This window comes from Oryzias latipes, chromosome 5 (genome assembly GCF_002234675.1).
Source record: "Oryzias latipes chromosome 5, ASM223467v1".
Lineage (NCBI taxonomy): Eukaryota > Metazoa > Chordata > Actinopteri > Beloniformes > Adrianichthyidae > Oryzias > Oryzias latipes.
The window spans coordinates 23,820,926-23,847,513 of record NC_019863.2 but is presented as its reverse complement, the minus strand read 5'-3'; the positions used below and the strand labels follow the sequence as shown (position 1 = coordinate 23,847,513).

At 41.4% G+C, this 26,588-nt stretch overlaps 1 protein-coding gene across 2 annotated transcripts in view; it reads left to right on the top strand.

Annotated features, from left to right (window-relative positions):
- The window catches only part of klhdc8a (kelch domain containing 8A), a 52,031-nt gene that overhangs the window by 23,088 nt on the left and 2,355 nt on the right, over positions 1-26,588 (top strand). For both annotated transcript variants that reach the window (XM_020703407.2, XM_004069045.4), the window contains 6 exons: positions 10,511-10,882; positions 12,629-12,839; positions 15,238-15,402; positions 15,476-15,694; positions 25,371-25,472; positions 25,590-25,738. In XM_020703407.2, coding sequence (XP_020559066.1) covers positions 10,718-10,882; positions 12,629-12,839; positions 15,238-15,402; positions 15,476-15,694; positions 25,371-25,472; positions 25,590-25,738 — 1,011 coding nt within the window. In that variant the 5' untranslated portion in view covers positions 10,511-10,717. The remainder of the gene's footprint in view (positions 1-10,510; positions 10,883-12,628; positions 12,840-15,237; positions 15,403-15,475; positions 15,695-25,370; positions 25,473-25,589; positions 25,739-26,588) is intronic.

Sequence of the window (26,588 nt, the reverse complement as noted above, 5' to 3'; positions counted from 1 at the left end):
TATATATATATATAGGCAAGGTGAGTTTATTTGTATAGCACAATTCGTACACAAAGTAATTCAAGGTGCTTCACAAAACAGAAAAATGCATTAAAATCACAATACATCATAGAAATAATCAACGTAAAATTTACTTTAAAAGAAAAGAAAAATTTTGAAAATTGATTTAAAAAGAAAGGAAGGAAATGAAAGAAAAGTGCAGATAGGACCTTTCAGTCATATACACGGCTAAACAGAAATGTTTTAAGTCTAGATTTGAACATGAACACAGAAGAGGCCTGTCTTACGACTTCAGGGAGGCTGTTCCAGATTTTAGCTGCAGAATATTGAAACGCTGATTCGCCTTGTTTAGTTCTGACTCTGGGAATCAACAGGAGGCGGGTCCCTGTGGTCCTCAGAGTACGAGATGGTTCATATGGCACTAACGTGTCAGAGATGTACTTTGGTGCGCGGCCATGGAGAGACTTGTACACAAGCAGAGCTGCTTTGAAGTCTATTCTTTGAGGTACAGGGAGCCAGTGCAGAGACCTGAGAACAGGGTTAATGTGACCATACTTCCTGGTTTTGGTCAGGACTCGAGCAGCAGCATTCTGGATGTACTAAAGCTGTTTTACGGCTCGTTTGGAGAGGCCGGTGAGCAGGCCATTACAGTATTCTAACCTACTGGAGACAAATTGTCAGGTTGGGGGGACTGGTGAGCAGGAAGGACCCAAAATGCAGAGACGGAGGCACACGGTTCAAGGGCAAGGGATTTAATCAACTAACAAAAGGCCCTGCCAAGCAGGGAAACAAAACTAAAACTCACTGTGGGCATACCATGAAGACATGGACATGACAGGAGACAGGAGACATGAGAGACATTAATGGACCAGCACAAGAGGAAAGCAGAGGCAAGACTTATATACAGACAGGACTGACAAGACACAGGTGAACATGATCAGGGCAGATTGGGACCAAGGAAGTAAAACTCAAAAGCATGACAAAAAAGGAAACCTTTCAAAATAAAACAGGAAACAGAACTCAAACATGACAGAAGAAGACAGAAAGCAAAAACCAATACAAAGAAACCCAAACCATGACACAAATGCATGAATAAGTATCTCCAGGTCTGGCTTTGACATTATGTTTTTGATTTTGGCAATGTTTTTCAGATGGTAAAATGCCGCTGATGTTACTGACTTGATATGGCTGTTAAAGTTCAGGTCAGAGTCCATGATTACCCCTAGATTTCTGACTTGATTTGAGGGTTTAAGAGACAGAGAATGAAGGTAGCTGCTGACACTTTCTCTTTGTTTCTGTGGGCCAAAAATAATAACTTCGGTCTTATTTGCGCTTAGCTGGAGAAAGTTGTTCTGCATCCACGCACTGATCTGTTGAAGGCAGTGGCTGAGTGAATCCACCGGCCCATATTCACCTGTTGTCAGTGACACATAAATCTGAGTATCATCTGCATAGTTGTGATAAGATATGTTATTACTGCGTATTAACTGCCCTGGTGGCAGCATGTAGAGGTTGAACAGAAGGGGTCCCAGGATTGATCCCTGGGGCACACCACAAGTCAAGGCCATGTAGTCTGAAACACAACTCCCAATTTCAACAAAGTATTTCCTGTCTTCTAGATAAGACTTGAGCCAACTTAGGGCAGATTCAGAGATGCCAACCCAGTCTTGGAGTCTGTGCAAAAGGATCCCATGATCAGCAGTATCAAAGGCAGCGCTTAGGTCTAGCAGGATTAAGACAGAGACTTTGCCATCATCAGTGTTCAGGTGGAAGTCGTTGGTTACCTTGATAAGAGCAGTTTCTGCGCTATGATGGGGTCTAAAACCTGACTGGAAAACATCAAATGAATTGTTTAATAAGAGAAAGTCAGTGAGCTGTTGGTAGAAAACTTTTTCAAGGACTTTTCCTAAAAATGGCAGATAAGAGATAGGTCTGTAATTATTCAGTACAGTGGGATCAAGACCGCTTTTCTTCAGGAGGGGTTTAATGACTGCAGTTTTTAAGGCCTCAGGAAATATTCCAGATTGAAGAGACATGTTAACTATTTGAGTTATTGGTGGCAACCCACTGTTCAGGACAAACTTTAGAAATCTAGTGGGTAACACATCAAGACAGCATGTAGACGAGCTCAGACAGGTGATGGTCTCTTGGACAGTTTGGTCAGTGACAGGTACAAAGTGAGTCAGCTTAGAGTGAGTAAGTGGCCGTTGGATAGTTATATGTGTTGTGGAGTTGTTGGCTTTTTTAATGCCCTGAACCTTTTCATTAAAAAATACAGCAAACTCATTACATTTAGGTGTGCAAACCAGTTCTATTGGTAGCTGGGTTGGAGGGTTAGTTAATCTGTTTACTGTTGTGAACAGGATACGAGAGTTGCTGCTGCAACTTCCACTGATTTCAGAGAAGTACCTTTCCCTTGTTCTGCATAAGATCTGGTTGTAAGCGTACAACTCCCCCTTATATATTCCATAATGAACCTGCAGTTTTGACTTGCGCCACTTTCGCTCAGCTCTGCTGCACTGTTGTTTCTGTGCCCTGACTAGATCATCATTCCTCCAGGCAGTTTTCTGTCTATGTTTTCTCAATTTAACCTTCATAGGGGCAATGGCATCCAGAACATTCAAGATGCTAGAAGTAACAGAATTCAGCATTTCTTCAACATTGGCACCAGAGGCGTTTTCAGGGTTTATCATTTCTACAAACTGTGCCCTAGTGCTCTCATTTATTTGTCTCCTTTGGACAACTACAGGGCCAGGCGGTGGTTTAGGAGCAACAGACAGGTCAAAGAATACACAGAAATGATCAGAGAGGGCGACATCAACCACACTGACATTGTAAATAATAACCCCCTTTGTGATGAGCAGGTCCAGAGTGTGCCCTCTGCTGTGGGTGGGGCAACTCACATGCTGAATTAGATCAAAGGTTTCAAGGACAGCATTGAGCTCTTTTGCATTTCTGTCATTGACATTATCAACATGAACATTAAAATCACCTGTAATGATTAGACCATCAAAGTCTGTGCACACAATTGAGAGCATTTCAGTGAAATCATCAATGAAACTTTGCCTGTGCTGAAGAGGTTTGTACATAATTATGCAGAGTAAGGGAGGAGTTTGTTTTAACTCAATCTTAAAGGACACATACTCAAATGATGAAAACACACCAAATGATATTCTGTGGGTTGCAATATACTGCGCAGTAACGCCTCCACCCTTTTTATTTTCTCGTATTTCCGATTCATGTTTGTAGTTGGGGGGAGTTGATTCAACTGGAACTATGTTTCCTGTGTTTTTGTCAAGCCATGTTTCAGTTAATAACATAAAATCAAGATTAAAAGAAGAGATAAGATTATTGATTAAAAATAATTTGTTGCATAAAGATCTGACATTGAGTGCAGCAAGTTTGAGATTAGTTTCCTTGGGACTGGTCAGAACCTTCTTGCAAGGGATATGAACTAGATTTCTTTGATTGGACAATCTAACTGCCCTATTTTGCATTCTACGTGGTGCAACTACAGGTATAGCACCAAAAGGAAGCTGTCGATCACAGGGCCCCAGTTTGACATAACCTTTTCTAGGACACTGGGGGCCCGTTTCATCCTAGCTCCGGGGGATGTATATATGTATATATGTGTGTGTATATATATATATGTGTGGGTGTGTGTGTGTGTGTGTGTATATGTATATATACATATACACACACATATATACATATATATACATATATGTATATATATATTTGTATATAAAAGAATATGCAGATATTGTACATATATTCTGTATATATATATATAAAAAAAAAAAAACGCCCCTCTCACCCTCCGCGGGTGGTTTCTCCTCCAAGCTCGGGTCCTCTACCAGAGGCCTGGGAGCTTGAGGGTCCTGCGCAGTATCTTAGCTGTTCCTAGCACTGCGCTTTTCTGGACTGAGAGGTCTGAGGTCTTTCCAGGTATCTGTTGTAGCCACTCCTCCAGCTTGGGGGTTACTGCCCCGAGTGCTCCAATTACCACAGGCACCACTGTCACCTTCACTTTCCAGGCTTTCTCCAGTTCTTCTCTGAGTCCCTGGTATTTCTCCAGTTTCTCATGTTCCTTCTTCCTGATGTTCCCATCGCTTGGCACTGCCACATCCACCACAACGGCTTTTAGGCCTGCACAATATACCGCAAATTTATCGTTATCGCAATATCCAGCTCTGCAATATGCATATCGCAAAAGACGGCGAATATCGCAATAAATCGCAAACCCAAAATGTGTTAAAACAATCTTCTAGCAGCTTGAAGGATTTAACAAATCAAATAAATCCCTTTATGCTTTGACCAATCAGATGGACGCCTTCCCATTGTTGACCAATCAGATGGAGGCCTATTATGTTAACCCTGGTCCTGAAGAGCCTCAACCCTGCCTGTTTTCCAGCTCTCCTTAACCAGCTTGCTGTTGATTGGCTGACTCAAGTGATTTCACATCCTGATTGACTGAACACACCTGATTTTGGTTATCATTATCGAGCAGTCTAGGGAGAATTGGAAAACAGACAGGGTTGAGGCTCTTGAGGACCAGGGTTAGCCACCCTGACGTTTGTCCCCCATGTCGATGAGGGTCATTTGGAGTATAATTTTTAAACTGTTGCAATGAAATGGGAATGATGTTTTTGTTTATTTTTCTATTTGTTTATTTACCGCAAATTTATCGTTATCGCAATATTGATCACTAATATCGCATATCGCAAGTTTTCCTCATATCGTGCAGCCCTAACGGCTTTCCTCTGTTCTTTATTCACCACGACAATGTCTGGTTGGTTCGCCATTACCATTCTATCAGTCTGGATCTGGAAGTCCCACAGGATCTTTGCCCTCTCATTCTCTACCACCTTCGGAGGTGTTTCCCATTTTGACCTTGGGGTTTCCAGTTCATATTCTGCACACATATTCCTGTATATTATTATTCCAGCCACTTGATTGTGGCGCTCCATGTATGCTTTCCCTGCCAGCATCTTACATCCTGCAGTTATGTGCTGGATTGTTTCAGGCGCCTCTTTGCACAGCCTACACCTTGGGTCTTGTCTGGTGTGGTAGATCTGAGCCTCTATTGCTCTGGTGCTCAAGGCTTGCTATATATATATATATATATATATATATATATATATATATATATATATATATATATATATATATATATATATATATATATATATATATATATATATATATATATATATATATATGATTAAAAATTTGACTAAGAATGTTGGATAATTACCATTACCAATATTAGAGGTTTTCTGTGTTATTCTTGTTGCATATTGAGTATGTCTTTAGTCTCCTACATGTCCTACAGTCTCCTTATGCTGGTAGGGTCAAAGTCATTAGTCAACAAACCTCGAGATTCATCAAAGCCTCTGTGAAGGAGTCAAAGGAGAAAAACTAATGTGCACGTTTACATCCAACCCGTTTTTAATAACTTATTTGGACTTTTTTGCCAAAGAAAATTTGCGCACAAAATGTCATTAACTGTGGTTTTATACCATATGGAGTCAGATGAGCAGTGCAAGACTAAAAGTGAGTAGATTTTCCCTGTTACGTTTTTTCCAAAGGAGGCAAACGTTGGATTTCCTCCCTGCAGGTTTGATTACGAGGGATAAACTCAAACGGAACTGCAGATGGATGCAGTTTAGTCGTCTCAAATATTCCAATTTGTTGTATCAAATGTTATTACCATCAGGATTTGAGCTTTGGCTCCAGGTCGGCTTCTGCAATCTTTGCATCTCCATATTCATGTGTCTGCGACAAGCAGAACAACCTGCATAATGACTTTAGATGTTCTTGCAAGCTGTTTACGATGATGAATGTTTATTGTCATTCAGACGCAGACGGCTGATTGAAAGGCTTAACAATAAAGCATGATCTGACATTAACGCACACTTCATTATGCTTCATTTACTGAAGGGGGCTCTAGGTGGCTTTAGGTTTAGAGATGTTGCCTGCATGGCGCCACCATCGGGAGGGTAACTGCGCAACCTAATTAAAAGTTTCAAGTTAGAGGCATGCTGATTGGAAATGACTTCAGAAGATTCTGGTGGGCTTAGTGTTGATCTCAAGCTGCTCAAGCAGTTAATTAAAAAAAAGACGGGAAAAAAACAAACAAAATTGGTTACAGATTGCAATTAATGCACTGCGCGAGCCGGGCCGCGGGCGAGACCCACCCCGCCTCGTTAGCGAGCGCACGCCTGCTGGGGTCAGCCTATAGGAGCGAGTCTGCCTTGTTTTTCCTTCCTTTTTTTTTTTAATTATTAACAGCAAACCAGGCAATAAGCAAACATTTGAAAAAGATGCACAAAAATAAATAATAATAAAAACAAAAGCTGTGCCTCTTGAGAAAAGCGCGGTCTACTGTTGCTATGGAAACTGTTCCTCACTCACACTAAAAGTAAAGGATGGATGGTGGAGGTTTTTTTTTTTCTTTTGAAAGACAGGCCTCCTTATCTTCGTCCCTCCATCCTTTATTCCTCTAACCAAAGGTTTGACAGGTAGATAAACCTGAACAATAAAACTGACACACAATGGGGAGGGCAGGATTTTGAAAGGAGGGGGCCGTGTGGAAAAACAAACAAACAAACAAAAAAAAAAAAGGAACAGATAAAGAGGATAAACTACTGAGACGTTGAGTTAAATCACAGGAGTCACATTTAATAGATGATCTCAGCATTCCTTCGAGCTCATCAAGTCCGATGTTGATACCCTTGCTTGGGATTGTGGGTTTATTCCAGAAGCTTCAACTCAGAAATGGCAAACCTTCTCCTCTGAGCCATGAGGAAGTAGGAAGTGTAAAGGTCCTCAGGGATAGCATAAGAAAACAGAGTAACAGCTGGATGACGTAAACATGAAGCCCCTTAGCCGCAGATGCTTCGCATGACACAACTGAAGCACAACACACTCCAACATAAACCAATCAAAGATTGCACTGACTCTGTATTAGACCATGAAATATGTGCATTAAATGCCAGATATGTGAATTTTATCAGCGGGTTGATGAAAAAACACACAAACATGTCTTGTAAAGGTAAATACCGCGGTAATGCCTATAAAGCTACAAGAGCCATTGATATGTTTAGACGGGCTTTGTGTTCAGCTGTGATGGGTTTTTATTTTTTTTGTTTTTTTTTATTTTATTTTTTTTTCAGATGTTGCCATGCTATGTCTGAATTCCCACCCTACCCTCTAACTACTAAGAAATGATGTAGTGCTTCAAGTTATGACTCCAGGTTTTTATTGCTTAATATAGAGTATATGCAGATATTGTATATATATTATGAATTGATATATTTGATTATCTACACCATTACCGAGCCAGTTTAGCTCGTGCTGGTTTGCGGCGCCTTCCGTCCGTGAAACCCGGGTTCGACTCCGGGCTGCTCCCTGTTCCCTTCTCTACCTCTGCCGGTTCCAAGTCCGGTTTGAGAAGGTTGCGTCAGGAAGGGCATCCGGCGTAAAACATTGCCAAATTTACCATGCGACTCGTTCGCTGTGGCGACCCCTGATGGGAGAAGCCGAAAGTGGAAGAAGAAGATCTACACCATTACCAACATTAGAGGTTTGCCGTGTTTTTCTAGTTGTATATTGAGGGTGTCTTTAGTCTCCTACATGTCCTACAGTCTCCTTATGTTGGGAGGTCCAAGTCAGAGAAACGATATATCTAGTGTCCTGGATTTTAAATGCAATTTGAACATAATGTTTACTACTAATAACATTTTTACTCTGCAAATATGACGTCACTGATTTTACGAAGTGAAAACCTAAGAAATATGAACATCATACGATGTGTTCTGATGATAAAAACTTTGTTTATTTAAAAAAATACTTGAATAAATGTTTTTAAATTAAATTGTTCAAAAGCAAGGCATTGTGGTCCATTTTTAAACAATCTAGTGAGCATCGATGCTAATTGGTTTATCGCAGAGACTCCTGGGAATTTTGGGTACTGGATTTTCATTTGTAGCTTCAGACAGCACTACAAAATGGCAAACGCACTGTATAGTGCACTATGTAGTGAAGGAATTCGGATGCAACCTTGTTTTTTTTTAGGGGGAAAGGAAGAGTTATATGGCTGCTTAAGACAGATAAGAGAAACTTGCATTATATGTCATTTTTTTATCAAGGACAAATGCAAAAGTTGTCCACATAAATTGTACATAACTATATACATAATTAAAAAGTAAGCCAAATTACTTATATATGTAAATATACTTGTTAGTTTATGACAGATTCCATGCAAACCATGGTAACTACTCAGTTTTAGAGTGTTTTCATACATCTATATCTAAAAGTCATTGTGTAGTGTGAGTTTGCGCTAAAAAAGAGAAGTATCTTTTTTCAAATTTGAGTCACATTAGCTTTCAACTTCTGTAACATTAAAAGTGCCTAATTGTATGTTTTTTTTTTTGTATTTCCTTCTTTGAGAACTGTGTTCATTGCTTTACATAGTTTGGTTTCACTTTTCTTGTAATGTTGGGTTTCACTGTCACACCTGGTTCAAGTCTCTAATCATCCACAGCTGTAGTAATTTAAGTTGATCATCCTCAGTTTATTTAATTGTCAGCTTGTCAAGTCATCTGCCTTTGTCACCTCTTTTGTTGGTTCCTTTGTTCATGGTTTTGTCATGTTTATGAAAGCATTTAAGTTGTGGTTCCCACATCACCAGTTTCTAGGGATGGGCGTAGAGGCCCCATGAAGCTTTCACGGGGTTCATTTAATTGTGTCGGAAAAATGAACCAACCATTCAGGGCCATGGTAAAGTGCAATGACCTGACGCTGATTCCAATACAGGGGAAACAATAGAACTGGTCGAGAAACGTTCGGGATTCATTTGTATTTATAGAGAATAGTGCGCCTACCTGTTCAAACACAAGTGACATCTAAACCGTGGTTTGACCAAACAATGGATTTGGTGCTGTGATCTGCGCTAGTTGACACACGCCCCGAAACATTGTGCCGAACCACTCTGCTTCATGAAGGTGAAACAAGCGCGGGAACATCCGTGTCAAACGGGCCATCCCTACCAGTTTCTCATTTCTTTTTTTAACCAGAAATCGTCAAACATTTTCCTCCAGTAATGTTGTTCTGCCAATAATGTATATCTGGACAAAATGTAAGACTTTTACCTAGCTGGTTAAAAAAGAAAAAAGTATCAAGGACAAATTCCAAAGGTATTTTAGAGAGAACGAGTACTTGTTTGGTTAAAATCAAACTCTGCTTCATTATTATTCTGGGCTCTGATATTCTCATCTGATCAGGTTAATTGGGGTCATGAGATGTGATCGGGTTTAGGAAATGGGTAGCACACACATAATTTCAGAGGAGACCTTTTCTGCATGCTGTTACCAAGACCGTCATCCCATAATTTCTTTATTAAGTCCACTGTCATCCATCAAGTTAAGGCCTGAAATTAGAGGGAAAGAGAAACAAACATGAAAAGTGTGGTTATCTGTGGGATGAACGTGTCTGTTGTGCAGTAAACTGAATATAAACCCAGGATTAAGTGGAAAACCAGCAGGACATTAAGAACTGCAATGAATCTCATAATGACGTTAACTCTTTAATACCCATCAAGTGATCACATACTCTGACTTTTTTATGCATGTGGTTGTTATAAAAGCATATTTCTAAGTTTCACTTTTTTTTTACTTGAAAATGAAACACACTGACAACATTACATGTTGGTCTTTCCATAAAGAGTTGACTTCCATGTGAAAATGTCCAACTATATTCTAGGACAGGGGTCGGAAACCTTTACCACTCAAAGAGCAATTTGGATCAGTTTCGCCTTTTTAATTTGAAAGTTCATAAAGAGATATTCTCTTTTTTTGTATCCTCTTTCATTTAATAGGTTCCGATGAGAACTATTTTCCAAGAGGCCACAAAACGAGCAAATATGTCGTAATTGACCAGCAGTTAATACGCTTCTCCAATAGATTTTTGTCAAACAACTATTTTTCTCATCTCAATCGGGACACTTTTGGGCAAAAGCTGTGTGTGTATTCCTGGATGTCTCTCCACATTTGAGACTTTGTTGATTCCACGCTACACATTAATCATACTGGCAAAGTCTTGAAAATAAGCAAATCGGCCCAGGTGCCGTTAAATGTACTGTTTCCTTTAGGAACTTCAATTTTCTCTAAATTCTCCACTATTAATTATTAATTCATTTTCTTGTTAAATAGTATAGTACTTTGCATCTTTCAATTCTTTTATTTTCACTTTTTTTGGTTCTTTGGCTCTAGTGTTTTTTTTCTTTTTTGGTAACATGTAATCATAAAACCTTTATTAGTCCCACATTGGGGAAAGGTTCTTAGTGTAATTGCATGATAGCAGTTATGACAAAACGTTGTAATCATTTCCTGCAGGAATCTTGTGTTTTTCAGATCTTGCTGGGTGTCATAGACATAATGAGAGAAACCCACGTTTCATTGGAAATGATGAGTCATCTTACATTAAGCTTTATGATGTGTTTCTGCAGGACTGACCCAGTGGGGGCAAACATCCAGAATAGACTAGACCCGATCCCAGTCTAGATCCAGTTTGACCGCTTTTCTTCCACTTCACCTTGACAGTACACAGGCCCTTCCTGTCCTTGGGGTCCTCCGCCTTCATCTTTCCCACGCCGTCTATTCCTAATCTGTGGGCCTCCTCCTCATCTCAGAGCCTTCCTAAAGGTGTGGCGGTCATGGCTGTCCCAAGTGCCAATGAGTTTCATTGGCAGAGCCTGGCACGCTTGCCGAGCGGGCGTGTCTACCACTCACTGTTTGAGGTGGGGGGGCAGATGTACATGCTCGGAGGTTGTGATGCTGCAGGGCGACCATGCCCGGCTTTGGACCTCTACTCTCCTGAGGTATGGAAAGTGTTACACCCATTGTGTAACAATTTACTCACAAAGTGCTAGGACTCGTAAATTTAGCAACGTTCTGATAGTCAATTATGTGTTAACCCTTTACCAACAGAGCTTTAGTTCCAGTACTTACATTCTTTCAAAAACTGGAACTCTTTGATGGTCATGTATTTCCAGCAGATTCTAGAGCGGAGATAAGCGGGATGTAGAATACACTGCATTGTTTAAAAACTAAAAATCCAGAATTGCACTGAAAAAAAACAGCGAGACCGGAAAGGTAAACAGTAATATAGCGAGGGACTGCTATATACCTAAATACCAGTTCACCAAGTAACTACTTGGGGCTTTTTTTTTTTTTTCAAAAGGTAATTCTCCAATCGTTTTAACGCTAAATGGTTAAACATGGATCATAACACAAAAATGGTTGCTGGTTTTGTTTCGAAGTAGCTGCCAGACTTGCGTTTAGTGACATCATATCCTGCCAAGATGGTGGTTACTAGGTAAAGAAAAAAACCTGACTCAAGCAATCCCAAAACAAAGTCAATAAGTGGAAATTTAAGTAAAAATGTATTTGTTACAGAAAAATGTGATAAAAGCCATTCATTATGGGGGTTAGGGTCTGGCTCGATGGCGTCTTGCATGGTTGGGATGAACTATAAACCCTAGAGCCAAAGCACTGATGGTGGTTAGAGACCAGACCATTCCAAAGCTTCACTCCAGGTGGAGGACAGGGTGGACGGCAGATGAACCATCTAGAATGCAGAAAGACAGCCAGTCATGCATTTAAAGACAAAAAAGATTGATTGCCTGAGAGGAAAGGCGGGCTTTTTAGCTATTCGTTCAGAGTAAAGCCTTAATGGATAATGGTTTGTAGAGTCATGCAACAATCTGGCAGTGAGGAGGTCTTCCTCATTGAAATTTTAGCAAAGCTTCATCTAGTGTTACTACATTAAAGGAATTGTCACTTTTTCAACATGTTTAATTCTGCTTTTCTTTAGGAGTTTTACAGTAAATTCTGTGACGCAAAAGCCCTGTAGATCAGATGGTTTTGGATGATCAGCACGTTAAAGATGCACTCTGATCATCTTGTGATGTAGTTTAAAAGCATTTTGGGGAGCCTTTAAGTATGATTATCTAAATCTTTAGCCAAAATAAAAAAGGGGTCATTTTCTAGGACTTCTTTCTGCAGCAGTTGTTCATTTGAAATTCACCTCTGAGTTGTTGGCGGGACCTTGCCACAGAGTAAGCCTGCCCCCACTTCCATCGAATGGATGGATAAAAAAAAGATTAAATAATTTAAAATCTTTTTACATTCTCTCCCGCTAGTTTACAGCCACTCATAGCCCTCACTTTAACACTATAAAAATGGCGAGCAATGTTTAAGCTATCCAGTCGTACAGTTTTGAGTTTCCTTGCATAAGGAAAACAAAGAAATACAAGTGGATGCATCAGAATGCATCCAGCTACAGTCTTTTTCGAACAGTTTTTTTTCAACTGGTCCTAATTTACTTCAACTTGAATAAAGAAATAGTTAGAAACACAATTTTAAGCTTAAATGTTTTTATATGTCCTCTATGCCAACAGTACATATTGAAAACACCAAAAACCTGGGTTTTATTTAAGTTGGTCTTTAAAGCTGTGTGAAGAAGTGCACCAACTATGAGATTCTTAACTTTTATTCGGAACTTACAATCAGAGAAGTATCAACGTCAGCCCGCCTCTAAAGCTCCATCTGTGCCCCGTTTGCAGGGGGACCGGTGGATCAGCTTGCCCCCGATGCCCACCTCTCGAGCTGGAGCTGCCGTGGCAGTGCTTGGGAAGCAGGTCCTGGTAGTGGGAGGAGTGGGAGAGAACCAGAACCCCCTAAAGGCGGTGGAAATGTACAACACAGAGGAGGGGAGGTGGAGGAAGCGGAGTGCTCTGCGGGAAGCTCTGATGGGTATATCCATCACAGTGAAAGGTATGGATTACCACAGACTGACTCTTAACCTCCTAATATGTCTTAATTCTGCTGCACAGCGGTTTAGGAGAGATGATAAAGGTTGCACCAGCAATCTGATCCTCTAATTGCATTAAAGTGTTTTAACCATGTCAAACCCAAACATGGAAATCGTCATGGATCGTCAGCTTCTTCTCTTGGTTTGGGGTAGAAGAGTGTTTTGTTGTCCATCTGTCTGTAAAAACATGCAGCAAAGCTGCAGAGCAGAAGTGCAGCTGCATTGTTGGGAGCTGTTGGGAGGTGGAATGCAGCGGCAGTCACAGCTTCAGGTGTTTCTCGAGGCTTTGCTCCCCTTTAGGTGGTTTATCCCATTCTTTCCAGCAGAGCCTCCTGAGCTCAGTCTTACTGGATTTCAGGCTTCGTCAGCCTCCATCATCCATTCATCTGCAGCCAAAGCTCAGATTATGTCAGAACATCTGTGGATAAACTTAAAGGAGAAAGCTCGCACATCAATGTGTGTTTCTAACAGATTTTCCCTCTTTTTTTTTTCTGTAGGATTAAGGTAAATATACAGATCAAAATGCACTTTTTCATTGTTTTATTTGGAGAACTCCACTTAACTTAAATATATTTTTACATTTTTAATATAAAATTAACCCCTCGTTTATCTAAAAATAACCGTGATGGGTCCACAAAGTGGGATCTTAGATGTTTAAGGCTGTAAAACTCACTCACCATAATTTATACTCTTTTCTCAGACAAACATGAACATTTTCACACTTTTCTCTCTTATTTTAGCTCTTAAAGTTCAAACCTCCACAGAAAAATAAATCCAGTATTGTATAGTAAAAGCCAAGATTTATGTAGGCTTGGAAACTGAACACATTCAGTAAAATGTCAACAGCCAATCAGGGCATAGAACACAATAGGCTATATTAAAAAAAAGCTAGTGAAGTTGCACTAAATAAGACAGCAGGACTGTCCTAGAAAATGACAGATTTTGTGGAGCTAAAAACTGCATAATCATGGCTAAAAGACCACTGGGAACGCTTTTAAAATGGTTCAAAAATAATTGAAGTGGAACTTGAAACAGTTTTGAAATAAATGGAAATTAGCTTAACAAACACACATTCACAAAAATGACGCCTTTTTATACCAGAAACCTCAAAGTACCTTAAAAAAAGTGAATCAGCACCTCTACTGAAGCAGAATCAGTGATTTATTTGGAAGGGAAAAAAATGCAGAAATCTTTAAGTTTGTGCTAAAAGTTATAACAAAATGAAAGTCCAGAAGGTTGTGTTTGGTTTGTTTCCACGCTTCGGGCTCTGCAGAAACTCTCTCTCTGACTTGTGCAGCACGTTTCTCTCTCTCTGGCTTCATCTGGTCTCTCCAACACTTTCATCAGTTTTCCATCTTCTGGTCTTTTATCGCCGTCCTATCCCCCCCAAACTCATCCCCAGCTGCTGAGAAATGGGCAAACAGTGTGACAAACGATCAGTAGAGCCAAATAAAAACAAATATACTTCCAAAAGGATAGCCAGTTAATAAATGGACTCAAATACTTTATTTTATTGATACTTTTTCAAATCATTCTGTTCTAAATTATAGATAATGAACTTTAGCTAATGAGCCATTGTTTGCCTCAAAGTTTTTTTGAAAGGAGTTGGGTTTTTTTTTTGGAATGAGTTTTAACTGATTACGGATTGATTTTGGAAATGAGCTCACAAAAGCTCATCAAAAGATCCATTGAAAAACAAAAACAGTTGAAAAAGTCATATCTCACACACAGCAGCTTGTTTCATATTCAATGCAGGGATTTATTTCCACCACCTTTCAATGCCTGAAGACTCTCCATTGTTGCTCCAGAGGTGTCATTCCGAAGTGCCAGACATGCTCTTTTGCTTTTGTGCTCTGCTGCTGAACTCCCGCCGCTCCTGCGTCGGTCACAGCCTTGTGGCTCGTCGCAGAGTTGAAAGTATTTTCACACTAAAAGTATAAGAACCTTTTAAAAAAAAATCTTTAGGAGCCATTTCAACATTCTGAATAATTTCAATTTGACCAAACATTTTGTTTTCATACAACTATCGACTATAGGGAAAAATACAAACATTTAAGCTGCAGAGGAAAAACACTTTTTAATGATTCAGATGCCTGTATGTTTTTTTCTGCAACAACTAAATACGGTTTTTAAAGAAACACTGACTTAAGGTGGTGTCACACAGGCACTGTGTACATTTTACACGTTTGAAATTTCGGTCTTTTGTGATGCATGCGTGATATCCATAAGTGCGTTTGCATGTGTGCAGATGTCCCTCGAGGGTTTTGGCCGACTGGTCTTTACGTGACTTTGGTTTTGAGCTGTTAAAAACTTTGGGTTATTATGTAAATATTATGCCATTTTTAAATTTTTCCCCTGAAGATGGCCGGGCCCTGGCTGTGGGTGGGATGGGTGCGGACCTCCTCCCTCGCAGCATCCTTCAGCAGTACGACCTCAGGAAGGATGTGTGGGGGCTGCTTCCTCCAATGACCACGCCACGCTACGATGCCATCACACACCTGATTGGTAGCAAGCTCTACGTTGCAGGTAGGAACCCTACCAAGAGTTTCTGTTTGGGCTTTTTTTCAAACCAGCTCTCACGGGGGTGTTCTTCTTGAAGGGGGCCGTCAGTGTAAGCGTCCAGTGAAGGCTTTTGAGGCGTACGACACAGAGACCCGCTCTTGGACTTCACTCCCTGCTCTTCCGTGTAAACGCACCTATGCAGGTGTGCTGTGGGATCCAGACGGGAGGCTGTGTTTGCTCGGAGGACTGCGGCAGGGAGGAGGACACCAGAGCTCCAAGTTCACCAAGAACATCAATGTTTTCGATACCAACCAAGGTACAGAAACGGACGCCACACGTCGCATAACGCAGCTCCTTCTATGAAATCAACGCTTACTTGAAAAAGTCAAGTAAAAATTCTCATACAAATAAAATGTATATATAATTTTAAAGGAGTCATATACTCCTTAAATTTCATTTTTCCAACAATATAACTGCCAAAATTAAAAAAATGGTTTGACGTAACGGCAGAAATGCATAATCAATCAAATTTTTGGATAATCATCTAAAAAGGTTTCCATTTCGTTTACCCCAAAAAATGTTTGATGCTGCCCTGTAAAATGTTGCCATAGCAACTTCACAGCTCTCAATTTGTTGCTAACAATGTGTTTTCTTCTGTCTAATTTAGATATTAGAAATGTAATTAAGGGCATATCTACAAAAAAAACTTTTTATTTATTTATTTAAAAAACAAAATCAATTAACAACAACTTCAAACTTCAAACAACTGCAAAATCGCTGATCTAGATGGATTGCGTAAACAATTCCCTACTGGAAAGTGTTGCACTTCGGCTGCTTTTTGATGCTTCAGAATCTGATGGACTGGCGTTAATTGTGTAAACGATTGAAGGGTTACGGTGGTCAAAAGAATGGAAACACTGGAGCAAAAGCTCTGGCGTTAAATGGTCAAGTTAGCAAAAACTCTGACTTTCATATGCTTTGCTAGATGGACACAAAACACATCAAGATTTCATTTGGCCACAGTGAGGTTATGGGAGTGATGAGTGTAGACAGATGTTACTGGGGAAAATTACTAAATAAAAACTATAAAGTAGTGCCATTGTATTAGTGTGTGTCTGCTCCACACATGCTTAATATTGCTGTTATGACCGGATCGCCTCTGAAAAAGAGCCTTTTTTTTAATCTGACAATGATTTTTAATGGGACCTTCTCCAAGAACAATTTTCTGAAACAAACTCGCTTCACCTTATCTTTTCAACTTCTAATTTTCTATTATCTTTCTTTGAAGGTTTCTAAATGTCAAACGTAGATTTCTGTGTAAAAAAAGCGTTTTATCTACTGAAAGAGGCTTATTCCTCGGGTGTTTTGTGAGCACAGTTGGTGCCCACCAGTGCAGCCAGATCCCTCACACCTCCATCTGGCAGAGACGGCCCGGAGTAACAGGTGAACAAATTGAGGAGGGAGCGGAAGGCGGAATGGGGAAGCAAAAATCAATAAGTCATTCTCGACAGCTGGGCAAGCAGTCACACTCCAAAGCAAGCCAAATAAAGCAGAACAGGGGAGCGATAGCACTAATTTATGATAATGGGGAGAGGCTTTGACTTGGGTGTGAGAGCAAAAGGAAGACGAGGACAGGACGGCTGCCAACACACACCTGCGTGATGCGCGCAGACACACACGCCGTTTTTCCAATCTAATTTTGGCTGAGATGAGATGGTGGATGAGCTGTTGGGGAGGCAGGCTGCGGATGAGGAGCGCTTCAAATTACAAGATCCAGAAACAGATTGTTTTATTTTCAATCTGCAGCAATATCTCTGCACACAGTCGTGCGGTTTGCTATCACACGCTGGCGTCGTGTTACTCATCCATTCACTTTGCCAGCGATAAGATTCACGCGCGCCGACGGATGTCATATCGTAGACTGGATGCGGCGAGCGCAGGGAAAGCCCAACACACTGGATAGAGGAAGATGTGTCCAGTTTGCTTTAAGGACAGTTAACTAGAGCTGATGAGACCCACTCCTATGAAAATTATGTTTTTCTGTTTTTAACGTGTTCTTGTGACATTTTTCTCATGATGGAGGGCATGCATAAAGAAAATAAGTTCAAAATTAAATTTCTGAGTATTTCTTTATGCAAATAATTGTGAATCAGGAACCAACAAAAAAATTAAATTGGAAAAATATTGGAATATATACCTGGCGGGCCACAAGCTCCATTTCTATCCATCCACTTGCAGACAAATGTACGTCCTCGCTTTCCTCGTCTAAGTTGGCATCTGGCTCAGAACTGAACGTCTGGATAACTCAGATGTTGCTCACCGTTTTTGTTGTACTGGTAATGTTAGGTTGGGAGTGTGAGGGGCTGCACACCAGCCGTCCACACCAGATTTTGTTTTGTGAGGCTTGGGAGCATGTAAACAGAGAGCTCTCACCAACGTGGAGGGGTCGCTTCATGCCAACTGTCACGCCCAAAACTCAGAGGTGAAGTTTTAACAAACTCCTGCTGCTCTGCAGAAACTATGTCCTAGAAAACGACGCAGGCTTTTTGAGTTTTGGCTAAAAACTGCAGAATAATAATCAAAAGACGACTGGGAACACTTGTACCATAGATCAAAAGATGATCAGTTTCAGTGCGAGCAAAGCAAGGGGGTATTCCAGAAAGCAGGTTATGCTAGCTCCCACGGTAAGTTTGAGGCTAAGGAAGTTGACAACCTCAGCTTTCGGTTCCAGAAATGGAGGTATCTTTCAGGGTAGGTCAAGTTGCCATAGCAACTCATGCTCTGAACATAACCTGGTCTGGAGCAGGTTTAGTTGAAGGTTAGTTTGTTTTCAGAGAGGTGAAGCAGCATGGCGTGTCCATTTGAAGATGATTTAATGGATGAAGAAGCTCAGATAATACTTTTTCCACCATGAGAGGGTGATAAGACCACGTATGGATGTTGGAAAGATAAACTTTTTACTTTGATCCAACTTAATTAATTGCTTTAGTTAAGATAAATCAATTCTTTTTAGTTAAGTCAACTTAAAAATAACACGTAGTTATCAGACAGTTATTTTACTTTCATTCAAATTAATTAAATTAAGTAGGTGTAACTTTGGTGCTGCTGTTAGATCGGCACCGCAAGGGATTGTGGGATACCATTCCCTTTGCCTGTCTGGACGGATTTGGATTTAAGTGTGGGTTTTTGACTAAATGTGTTTAGTTGTCGCTGTTTTCCTATGTTTTGCCGCATTATTTTATCCTGTTATGTTTAACTCTTTCTGCACCATGAGTGAGAGGGAGGGAGAGGATGATGAGTTTATATAGCACCCCTACTGTGCATTAGTATAACGATAAATTCTGTGATATGGTATCTGGTTTCATGATGAAAATCTGTTTTGTTTCATTCATTTTATAGTTATAAAAATGATTATATATCTGCAGGCTCAAAGACATATGAGAGTTCAAGAAGTGCACAATGAAAATAGAAATGAGATAGAAACTCCTGCGTTTCCTTTGTCCGTTCTTTTTCTGTCCGTTCTCCAAGCAGAAACTCTTTCTTTTGCTGATGCAGCCGTGTTACTTTTTTGATGGTCTTATAATCTTCTTACGCCGTTATTAAAATCTCCGACTCCATCTCACTGAAGAATAGCGCTCTCTTTTGTTCTCCACGCGTTTCCATGGTGACTCCGGAAATCGGCGATCCATTGAGAATGTCTTTATGTACCTGCTGTGCACGTGCATTAACCCAGGGTTACCAAGTCGAGCATGATTAGACTAACTCATATCCAGTCTTTTGGAACCGACATACTCAGAGTAAGCAAGTTCAGGCGGATTTCAGCCAGAGTTCAGGCTTAAAGTCAGGATAGTTTAGACATGCTTTCTGGAATACCGCCCAGATAATGAATATTTTGTTTATGCATTTTCTGAACCCGCTGTATCCTTTTTGGGGAGAAAGGGTTGCTGGAGCCTATCTTAGCACAGGTACACCTAGGGACAATTTGGAATCATCTAACCTATGAAGCATGTTTTTGGACGTTGGGAGGAAAAAACCCACGCATGCACGGGGAGAACATGCAAACGTCACATAGCAGGGATTTGAACCAACGCCTCCTCACTGATGTGAGAGTGCTAACCACTACACCCACTGTGCAGCCCCTGTTTAATTTAATCATTATTATTAAATTGATCTTTTAGCATATTTTTTATGTAATGTTAAGTGTTTTGTGCAGATAAGACGAAATAAAAATGGACAAATGAAGAAGCTATACTATGTGTTTTTTTTTTTTGTTTTTTTTTTTTTTTTATACACTGTATTTTATCCCACGAAGGGAAATTCTTTCTCCGCATTTGACCCATCCCCTTGGGGAGCGGTGAGCTGCAGCCGAAACTGCGCTCGGGAGGCAGTAGTGTTAAGGGTCTTGCCTAAGGACCCTCACTGGGTGATGTTAACTGCTCGCCATTGATATGGTAATTGCCCCCAGTACCATTGCTCATTCCCCTCCGGGAATTGAACCCTGGTTTCCTGCATGGTAGCTTCCCACCTTACCAACCGAGCTACCCAGCCGCTCTTGAGTGAAAAGAAGAAACAAAATGAAAACCTTCATTATGATGGAAGTAAAGCTCCACTGAGGAGAAACCAGAATGAAGAAACCTCTGAAAGCAGACATGTGAGACGCTGCGACGCCGGAGCAGAAAGCTGTGGCTGCAGCTGTTTGACTGCAGGTGCAGGAGTCTCCACGTTCAGCAGAGTCATGGGCACCCAGGGGGCAGATGTCAGGCCATCCTCACCTGAGCGGCCTGGAAGGCAGCAGACAGACGTCAGCCGCCTCTGTTCCACCTGCTGCTCACATCTGTCTCAGCAGAACGAGACAACTCCGCCTTGAAAAACTCACAATCCTCTCCGGAAAAACCAACTCATGCATTTCACCATCTCGACTCTGCAAAGACGAGTCTGCATGGGGCACTTTTCCCAGTTTCTGCTGTCACCATCTTTCAATTTGTGCTAGTTTAAGTTTCAGAAATGCATTTTTGGAACATTTCTGTCAGCTGCAAAACACTTTTGAATCCTTAAAGTTTGGAACTTTCACCTTGTTGATTAAATATTTACAAAATTCAATGTTTAAGACTTTTGAAATAATACACCTCTGAGAATTACCTTAAAATAAGTTTACTATAAATAAATGACAACACGATTATCTTTAAACAAGAGAATTGCATCCTGATAAAAATTCTTTAAAAAAATTGAGAACCCCTTGGAAAGTCTTCAGTCTAAAGACTGAGCCTCTTTTAAAGCTCATTTTTGTCTGTTAAGACCCACTCCGATCATCTTTTTATTTATTTTCAAAGAGTACCTAGTGGTCTTTCATTTATGATGACGCTGTTTTTAGGCTAAATTTAAAAAAACGGTGTCATTTTCTAGGACAGTTTCTGCAGAGCGGCAGTAGGTCAATAGGATTCGCCTATGAGTTGTGGGCGGGACTGTTGGTGCAGAGCAGCCCCGCCCCCCGTTTCCCCTTTCCTTTATCCTCACGGAGAGCTCAGCTTGTGCATCAGATTTTTTATGTTGCAAATAAGCTCTTTTCACACCGCATTTGTCAGTCTGCTCCTGATTCACAACGATTTGAATAAAGAAATGCTCAAAAATGCAGTTTTGATGTTAATTTTTCTTTATATGTGTCCTCCAGAAAAATGAACAAGAACATTTTAAAAACACAATTTTACTCAGATTGGGTGTTTAATATAAGAAATAGGTATGAGGTTTGGTTTCGTGTCATTTTTGACGTAAATGTTGGTTCATTTTAAATCAGAATCTTTTGGCTCACTTCTACAAACAGCCTCTAGTGGTCATTTGAGAAACTGCACCTTTCAGATTTCTTTACTTTCCCTCATTCCAGGGCTAGAAGCAGTACTTTATTCCTCAGGTCATGCCTTGAGCTGTTTTTTGTTAGTTGATGTTTTCAGATTTGTGTAAAGTTCTTCATCAGATGTTTTCCCTGCAGAGGAGCTCCTTAGCTCTCGTCCTCCATAAACACAGGTTACAAGTCCACAAGCACCGGATATTTGCTCTGAAGGACACAGCCACCACCGGCCTTTTATAGCAGAAAAGCTTGTGGATTTCTTTGTCCTCAGCAGTTTTTCTGTGTTCACTAAACATTAAATTTATCCCTAAAACAGCTTAGTAATAAAACTGATGTGCAGGAAGGATTTCAAAATAAAAGCTGCAGCTTGTCTGAGAACAAAAGTCTCAGATGAATGTTGCTAATCTGAGTCGGTTGCTGTTTTTTGCTGTTGTTTCTCGTGAACACTCCAGCAGTAATGACCTTGGCTGCTTTTTACTACCGCTTCTGTAACAAAGCTGCACCTTTATTGGTCCTGCTGGAGCAGGCGCAGCCCAGCAACACAAATGATTTCCACAAACGATGCAGCCCGCTCTCCCAACAATAAGGGCTCCCATGTTGCATAATTGATTTATGACTCCAGGACTAAAACACAAAGGAAAATAGAGAAGAATAAAAAAAAGCATTGCACTTCTCTGCAGATTAATAAAGAAAAAGTACTTCTGAAGGGGGTTTCTTTCTGGGAGGATCATGTCGGCGGTCAGCAGTATCTGCAACTTCACATGTGACAGACACAATCCATCAAAGGCCCCAAACTAATCACCGTCCCTCTCTAGTTTTTAATCACGGGGGACAATTACCGAGGAGAAAGCGCTGCGAGTGAAATTACCATCACGCCGACTACAAAGCCCAGTCTTCAGAGAATCAACTCATCTCCCTCTTTGCATTGTTTTGCCCCTCTCTTCATGTTTTTTGTGTCTTTTCTGCTCTGCCGTCTCCTGTCAGAGAACACGGCTGCCGGCTTCCACAAAGGAAAGCTTGACACGAAGACTCCTATAATCCCTCTGAGGCAAAAAAGGGGGAAAAAACGAGGGAATCTAGCTTGCAAATGCAGCTCAGTCAAAGAGGATTGGAGCCAGAAGGTTATGGCGAAAAATCATTTCACCCTTTGAGGACGGTTTGGAAGTCGTGCGTGGAGAGGAGGCGACGGCATCTCCGTGAAATGCAAGGATGTAAAAAATGGATCATGGGACGGTTCTTTTCTGAGAAATATAAAATTGTTTTGGCTTCTGCTGGTGTCATAAATTTACCCCAAACCACAACCTGTGGTTAATATGTGAGAGACTCTGGGAGGCATCTGGACAGCAAGAGGAGGGTGGGACGCTTTCACACTAGGACAAACAGGAAAAACTCATTGGAATCGAAGGTGAAAAGTCAAATAATGTTAGTCATTTGATTTGGGGGGGTTCTTAGCCCCTGAAGTGCCATGTATCAACAGCCCAGTAGGGGGCCCCCAAGGGCTGGCTCAATCCCCCAGCAATGAGAACGTGGACAATTTGCTGCGACTGTTCCAGGTCAAGGTGAGACTCCTTAAAGAAACATCTCCTCTCATCTCATCAGAGACCTGTTTCACTTTCTACAAAGCAAAGAAAAACTTCTGCCAGCAAACAACAATCTTTTTTATCCATCCATCCATTTTCTGAACCCACTTCCATACCGTTTGGGGTCACAAGGTTGCTGGAGCCTGTCCCAGCTACTGAAGGGTGAATGTGGGGTAAAATCTGGATTGTTTGCCAGTCCATTGCAGGTCAACACAGTTGGAGAGATTTATGTGCTCAAAAACTTATATTGCTCTTTAAACTCAGAGATAAGTGCAAACAAAACAATTTTTACTCAAGAGAAATTCTCTCTCTTCTGCGCTCGAAACAGGGCAGGGAACCGCGTTACAAATGTGCCACAAAAACCAGCCAGTCAGACATGGACATGGAGGGTGATGCTGATTGGTCAGAAATTCTTCCAAATCAGCTCCCCGCTGGATCAGGTTGGTGCACGATTTCCAGTCTCAGGATGGACACTTTACCATAAGACCACTGAGCTGGTAGCGAGTGCTAACCGCTACACCCTGGTGCAGCCTCATCTCTGTCATGTCAAACAAACAAAAAATGACAACGGTTAATGTCATGCTACGCCTACAGGTGTTCAAGAATGCATTGAACGCAGGTTCTTGATGTTTACTCTGGACTTTGGCGACCCGATACGTTCATGTACCTACAGTTGGAAGAGAGTTGATGCAAAATGTCAGAGCGGCGCAGATCTGGTGACTCTGGCTCCAGGCGTTTTCTTTCACAGCTCTATTCCGCACCATGAAAGACATGGTGTCATAGAATTCACAAACCGTAATAATTAATTTCTCCTCCGTGAACGCTTTTCAAACAGTTGGCACTTCCGTGAAATAAAAGAGACGCCGTCCACACGTCACTGCCAAATCCAAGTCTCTCACTGGTCAAAGCTCAGTCTGGTCAAACTTGCAACACGCGTTCGATGGTCGTGTGTTTTGCATGTAGAGCCTGAATACGGCATAAAAACTCTCGTAGTGAAGCATGACTGTGACAGTTTTGTACGTGGAAACTCGAAACGCGCAAAGACTTTTCCTTTGAAGTGGTTGCTTGAACACGCGTTTCCTTAGGCCGACGTAAACGTAGCATAACAGACCCCGTCCTCTGTGGGCTTTTAGTGGACAGGATATCCCTCACAAAAGAAATTACTAGTTGTAGTTTTGTTATTTTTTTAGTGATCTATACTCCTCATTAAAAACTATGGCCGATTGTAAAGAACTGAAGAAAAACGACACATCCAACAGAGGTGGAGATTTGTCTGCAGTACAGAACAAACCAGAGCGGACGGCCAGCTGTGATCTCCAGTCTCTTAGTTTGAGTGTAACTAAAGCAGTCTGGAAAAGAAAAGAATTTCTATTCATTACAGCTGTATGCTGGCCCCATCTGGCTTCCTCTCTTACCTTTTCTTCATTTGTTTGTCTCTTAATCTTATTTTTCACTCGTAATTCTGCTCTGGCCTCCCTTTCCCTGATTGAAGCATTCTACCATCTTCACAACAAAGCGTGAAGGGGACAGGCTGTTGTTTGGCTGAATTTTTGGTGAGAGGAGATGTTGACGGCTGTTTCCCTTTCTGCTGCCACGGTTAATGCAGAGAGCCCTGATCGATGTGGACCCAATCAGGAGATTAAGTTAAAAAGCTGAATTCCTGCACCTGTGGCTCCGCTCACCTTCATTTTTAATGGGGTCACCAGCGGCATTGTGGGATTCCAGAGGCTGTTGGGAGGTGGGACAAAATTAGAGATCTCTGCACCTGCGCTAAAGTCCTATCAGGAAGGTTTCATGGAAACAGACAGGAAGCTGTTGGATGGGGGGGGTCAATTTTATTTTTTCCCCACAAAAGTTTTATTCAATTATTTAAAATGTTTACTTCTGGCTTCAACCAAATTAAGTCATTTTAGTCGTCATTTCTTGGTGAGATGGCCGCCTCCATGATGGAACCAGGGGTCACCAGTAAGCTGGGATTGGTCCAAGTCAGTCTGAGTCAATGTTTCTATAGCAACCGCTCTCATTTTTTTTTCACTTGGTTTTTGCTTCTTTGCATACAAGTCACTGAATGTTATTTGAGAGAAGGTTGTGGATGGCGAAGCAGAATACAGCTGCCCAAGAATGGTCCGATTCGGTCTGGCTTAATGGGTCTATTGTACAATGGAAACAGTCAAAATACCAGACTGGTCTGGACTGAACCGTACCGCTCAGTGGAAGCGAGGCATTAGCCCCCTGTTCAGCGGTCTTAACCAGTAGAGAGTAGAGGTCAAACCTGATGGGCTCTTTGCAGTCTGCAGGAAAATCAACAATCTATACGACACATCCTTCTTGTGTGGGTTGGATAAGTGTTCGCTGGGACCTATTGCTGGTAGAAAAAAAGGACATTTTTGTTCTAAGAGCTCACCGAGTGGTCTATGATCTTTATTTTGTGAGGGTCGTCCTCGTACCCTGACGGGCTTACCTATTTTTCTGTTTGGTTTGATCCGGCATCACTGGAGACTTGGCAGCGTCCTCCAGGCAGGCCTGGTGACTGTTTGACCTCTAACCTCACACGTCCTCATCTCTCTCAGGGTCTTGGCTGAAGTCGGACGACATTGTGTCCATGAAGAGCAAGAGGGCGGACTTTGCAGCCGCGTTCCTTCGTGGCCGCATGGTGGTCGCAGGCGGCCTCGGTGAGAGATTGCAGTCCGTGCATTTAGACTGGACTCTAACAAACATCAGATCATCTGAAGGATAACGATCCGTTGATACCTTGTGTGGCGTTTCGGGGTTTTTGTGTGTCTTTTCAGGACACGAGCCGTCGGCTCTCGACACTGTGGAGGCTTTTCATCCACAGAAGAAGAAGTGGGAGAAACTGGCACCTATGAATTTTCCCAGATGCTCCGCCTCCTCCATTGTTATTCGAGACCGCTTCTTGGTGGTGGGAGGAGTCAACCAGGTAAAAATGTTAGCGCCTCAACTTTACAAACGAAGTTAAAAGCTTGCCAGACGGAGGAGCTTAGATGTTTTCATGCTGTCCTGAGAACATTGTTAAATGATTCAAACAAACTTTAACCTCAATTCAAAATCTGCTTTTTTAGCAAAACAAAAAACGTAGTCTGAGTGAGAAAAGCTCTTGGCCTTTTAGTGAAATCCATTGTAAACTTTGGTCAAACACGACTCTTCAGAATCAGCTCAGCTCCTCTCATCAATCTGTCGGCTGGTGAGTGAAGACGCCTCTCTAGCAGAAAATCAAAGTCCTGCTGAGGCTGCTGAAAGATCTCAGACACAAAGCCATGGAGCTGCTGCTGAAAGGGATCCAGTAGTGGTCCAGGACCTGAAATGGTTCAGTCCAAAACTGTTTCAAAGACTTTCAGGACTCCAGAGAACAAAGTGGGAGCCATCACCTACACATGGAAAACCGGCTGACATGACCAAGAACACGCCAAGAATTTACATCTGGAGTCAGAAAAACACAGAAATTCAGCAGCAGTATTTCCAGATGCAGCAAAAGCCTTGAGACGGGCAGCAGCAGAGTTCAGATGCAGCAGCAGCAGAGTTCAGATGAAGCAGCAGCAGAGCTCAGGGACCGCAAAGGGGGGGTCTAAGGGAAGGGATGCCAGTTTAGCTTAGTCAGTTTGTTATTTCATTTTATGATTTTCCTATTGAATTCTATGTGTTCATAATCCTTTTGATTTTATGTTCCACCTTTTCAATTACCAATACGAAGCCCATCGAGACGACTGTTGTTGTGAATTTGGGCTATACAAATAAAATTCAAATTGAAATAGATGTAGCAGCAGAGCTCA